Source organism: Echinococcus granulosus, assembly GCF_000524195.1.
Source record: "Echinococcus granulosus chromosome Unknown EG_S00002, whole genome shotgun sequence".
Classification (NCBI taxonomy): domain Eukaryota; kingdom Metazoa; phylum Platyhelminthes; class Cestoda; order Cyclophyllidea; family Taeniidae; genus Echinococcus; species Echinococcus granulosus.
This window is the reverse complement of record NW_020170382.1, coordinates 565,199-568,215: the sequence shown is the minus strand read 5'-3', so window position 1 is coordinate 568,215 and position 3,017 is coordinate 565,199. Positions and strand designations below refer to the sequence as shown.

General features: G+C 41.1%; 1 protein-coding gene across 1 annotated transcript in view; it reads right to left on the bottom strand. All coding sequences in view use genetic code 11, as the record gives it.

Moving 5' to 3' along the window:
- EGR_00456 (Deleted in lung and esophageal cancer protein) overlaps positions 1-3,017 on the bottom strand; it is a gene marked incomplete at both ends in the record, with an annotated part of 11,114 nt that overhangs the window by 974 nt on the left and 7,123 nt on the right. The window contains 4 exons of the mRNA XM_024489705.1: positions 546-882; positions 965-1,102; positions 1,233-1,676; positions 1,716-1,972. Coding sequence (XP_024355702.1) covers positions 546-882; positions 965-1,102; positions 1,233-1,676; positions 1,716-1,972 — 1,176 coding nt within the window. The remainder of the gene's footprint in view (positions 1-545; positions 883-964; positions 1,103-1,232; positions 1,677-1,715; positions 1,973-3,017) is intronic.

Here is a 3,017-nt window from a genome sequence, read left to right as displayed (position 1 = left end):
ACTCACTAACCATCCCACCCTTCTGAGGCACGCATAACTGCTTTCTTAGAGGACTATGTTAGCTGTCCTGTCTTTTGTATGCGTGTGTGGTCTGTATTCGCAAGTGTCCTCTACAAAATTTTTCATCTACTGAAGAGGAAAATATTACGGCTGAATCTTTCCAACCCAAACAAGTCGGGGTGCTCAAAAGCACTACCGTAAATCGTGTCTTCAAGCATCGTCGGAGTTATCAATGGAAAGCATCTTTTAAGCTCCCTCTTTTGTTGCTAGAATTGTACACTTCTGAATTAGTAAAAAACCTAAATTATCACCTTACTCCTGCTTTTGGGATTTCATTAACTAATGCAGGATATACAAGAGGCGATTTTTATGTCAATGGTTTCAAATCCATCTCCATAAACCCACCTTACCATAACCTCACGTAACACTTAATAATATTATCATTAGACCTTCTCACGAATTGATGCATATAACATATAATTGAGCTGATTAAGCTTAGCTCATACATTGGAACAGACATTAAAAGACGTTATTTTGACACTTACGTAGGTTGTGTAACAGTTGCCTTCAAATTCAAACGCAGATGTGGAAGAAAGAGGGGTTCTAGCAAGCGAACATTATCTTCTGCCTTTTCGATGGAAATGAAACCTTGAGCGTAGGCCTCTATTTTTGTCTCTTTCTGCAAACTGGCAATACGTCCATCAATGCTTACAAATGTAGAGGCTTCTCTATGGGATGGAATAATGGTTTGAAGTGGAAAAAGGGTTATTCCACTTTCGTTAATCCCCATTGGCTCAATAAGTCTACCAGCTGTTGCATATGACCTTAAGACTGCGTAACTCCCTTGGGGTCGTAGAGGGAGTGAGATAGAGGGTTTTGCCTCTAAAACGAGATGAAATAAAAATTGTTTTTTTTTTTATAAAGGCAATACCGTGTAAACAAAAAAGAAACGAAGTTCAACAACCATGCTCGCCCGAAGCATGTGTTGATTTAGTTTGACCATCAGTGAAATGCGTCTGGTCATTCACAGCGGTGCAAAGATCGAGAAGGCGATCATCACCACGATTTTCATAGCAGTAGAGATGCCAGTCAAGTCTGACAGCTAAGGAGAGAAATGTAATTAAACACAGACCTGCAAATTCTAAATAAAGGATGTGATGTGCTCTGAATGAGAAATTAGAAATGAAGCCCTCTACGGCACCAATAATGCGTCCAAGACTTGTAAAACTTACTGAATGAGGAGTTATTTCTCAGTTTTACTTCCTGTTCTCTTTTTCCTGTAATGCTAGAAATAAAGCCTAAGGCAGCGGTCCTTTCGCATGCTGGAATATAGGACAGCAGAAGCTCAGAGAGCTTGGCATCCATCACCACAGCATTTAGGCATTCATTGAAATCCTCCTTATTCATAGATTTCGTTGCCATGAGGAAATCAACCGGACTGCCATAAGCCCGTGCAATTACTGGAAGCCTCGCAATGAGGGCTCCGGGTTCAGCCTCATATTTCTTTAGAGGCAGAACGCTTATTTTCAACGTGTCGTGAAATTCACCGAAAATTTCGGCACATCCGATTAGACGAATCGTAATGGTCTCATGAGCCAAAGGGTTGATTGAGGACGAACTCGGATAGACCGAAATTGCAAAGGCCCACTTTGTCTTCAACAGCTGTTTGCAAAACTCTGGTAGAAGAGGAACTCATCAATGAATGCAGAGCATACCATAAGCCTTAGCGCTTTGAGTCTGAGTGTCTTCGCGCTGAACTATTTCGATGTTGAGAGGGACCTGCTCTTGGGACTGGAAGTGATCAAGTTTGCAGGTAAAAACTGCTGGAACTGCGGAAGTATTTTCGACTGTTACGTAGACTTTGCGAGGCATCCAAAGACCCATTGGCGTAAACTCGATTGCAGGACCATCAGCCTCGAAAATTTGGTGATTTAGATGAACAGAACCGCTGCCTTCGGGAATTTCGTCATTTCTTTGCAGAATGATGGGGAGTAGAAAAAGGTTATCAAATTGATTGCGAAAGCTAGTGAAACTGTGCTATATTAGAAGTTATCCAGTTCGTATTTATCGGAATGTGCATTTGACGCCTTTCTTACCTCATATTTTGGAACAGGTCAATATCTTTAGGGGCACTAAATTTTGATAGCTTTAGTAAAGGTAGTTAAATGACTTCTTTTAGGCCAGTATTCCTACAACTAGCGATGAATATACGGGTTAGTCTGTGCATTCCCCTTCCCTCTATGCAGTCCCCATGCAGGATAGAACTCCGGATCCAGTAGAACTGTCAAGAGGAATCAATGACGTTGCAGTCAGGTGTTTCCCCAGTTGCACTCAGATTCGATGACCGGTGCACTTGTCTTGGTCGCCTTTTTTGGCCAGCGCCGACTATAGTGTGATGGCCGGCGCTGGAAGTTGACCAAGGGGAGTGTCAAAGACGAAGCTTAAAAGGAGAGTGAGGCTATGCAATGCTATGACGATTGGTTCAACTCTTCATTTTCATTTTGCAGGTACTCAAATCCCCGCGATTATACTTTCGCTCCCGGCATGGCCTCGGGGCCTCGGCATTAGCCACCCTCGCCTTTCCGTAGGTCAGTAATACATATTCTGCCCTATTATTATGTTTTCTTTTGCTTTCAGGGAAGAATCAGGTGCCAACGAAACACTAAACATTCTTCAGGCCAATAAAATAAGACATTTCTAAATTCTTATCATCAGATGCGCATTTTTGGTTATAATTTTGCAGCTAAGTTTATTTTACCTTGAAAGTATTTATTTCAGTGAAATTTATCAAAAACTCATTTTTTGGAGGTTAACACGATTAGTGTAATCCAATAACACCCAAATTTTATTTAGAGTAAGTTGCATTTTCTTCCATTATTCCCTTTTTAAAGAAGATCGTGAGCATAATAAGCAATCTATCAAAGAACCTAAAATGTTTTTTGACGGAGAAGTAGGAGGATAATGATAACGATAACTAAATGTCAGTTATCACCTGCTTGAAGAACACAGTGGGAGAA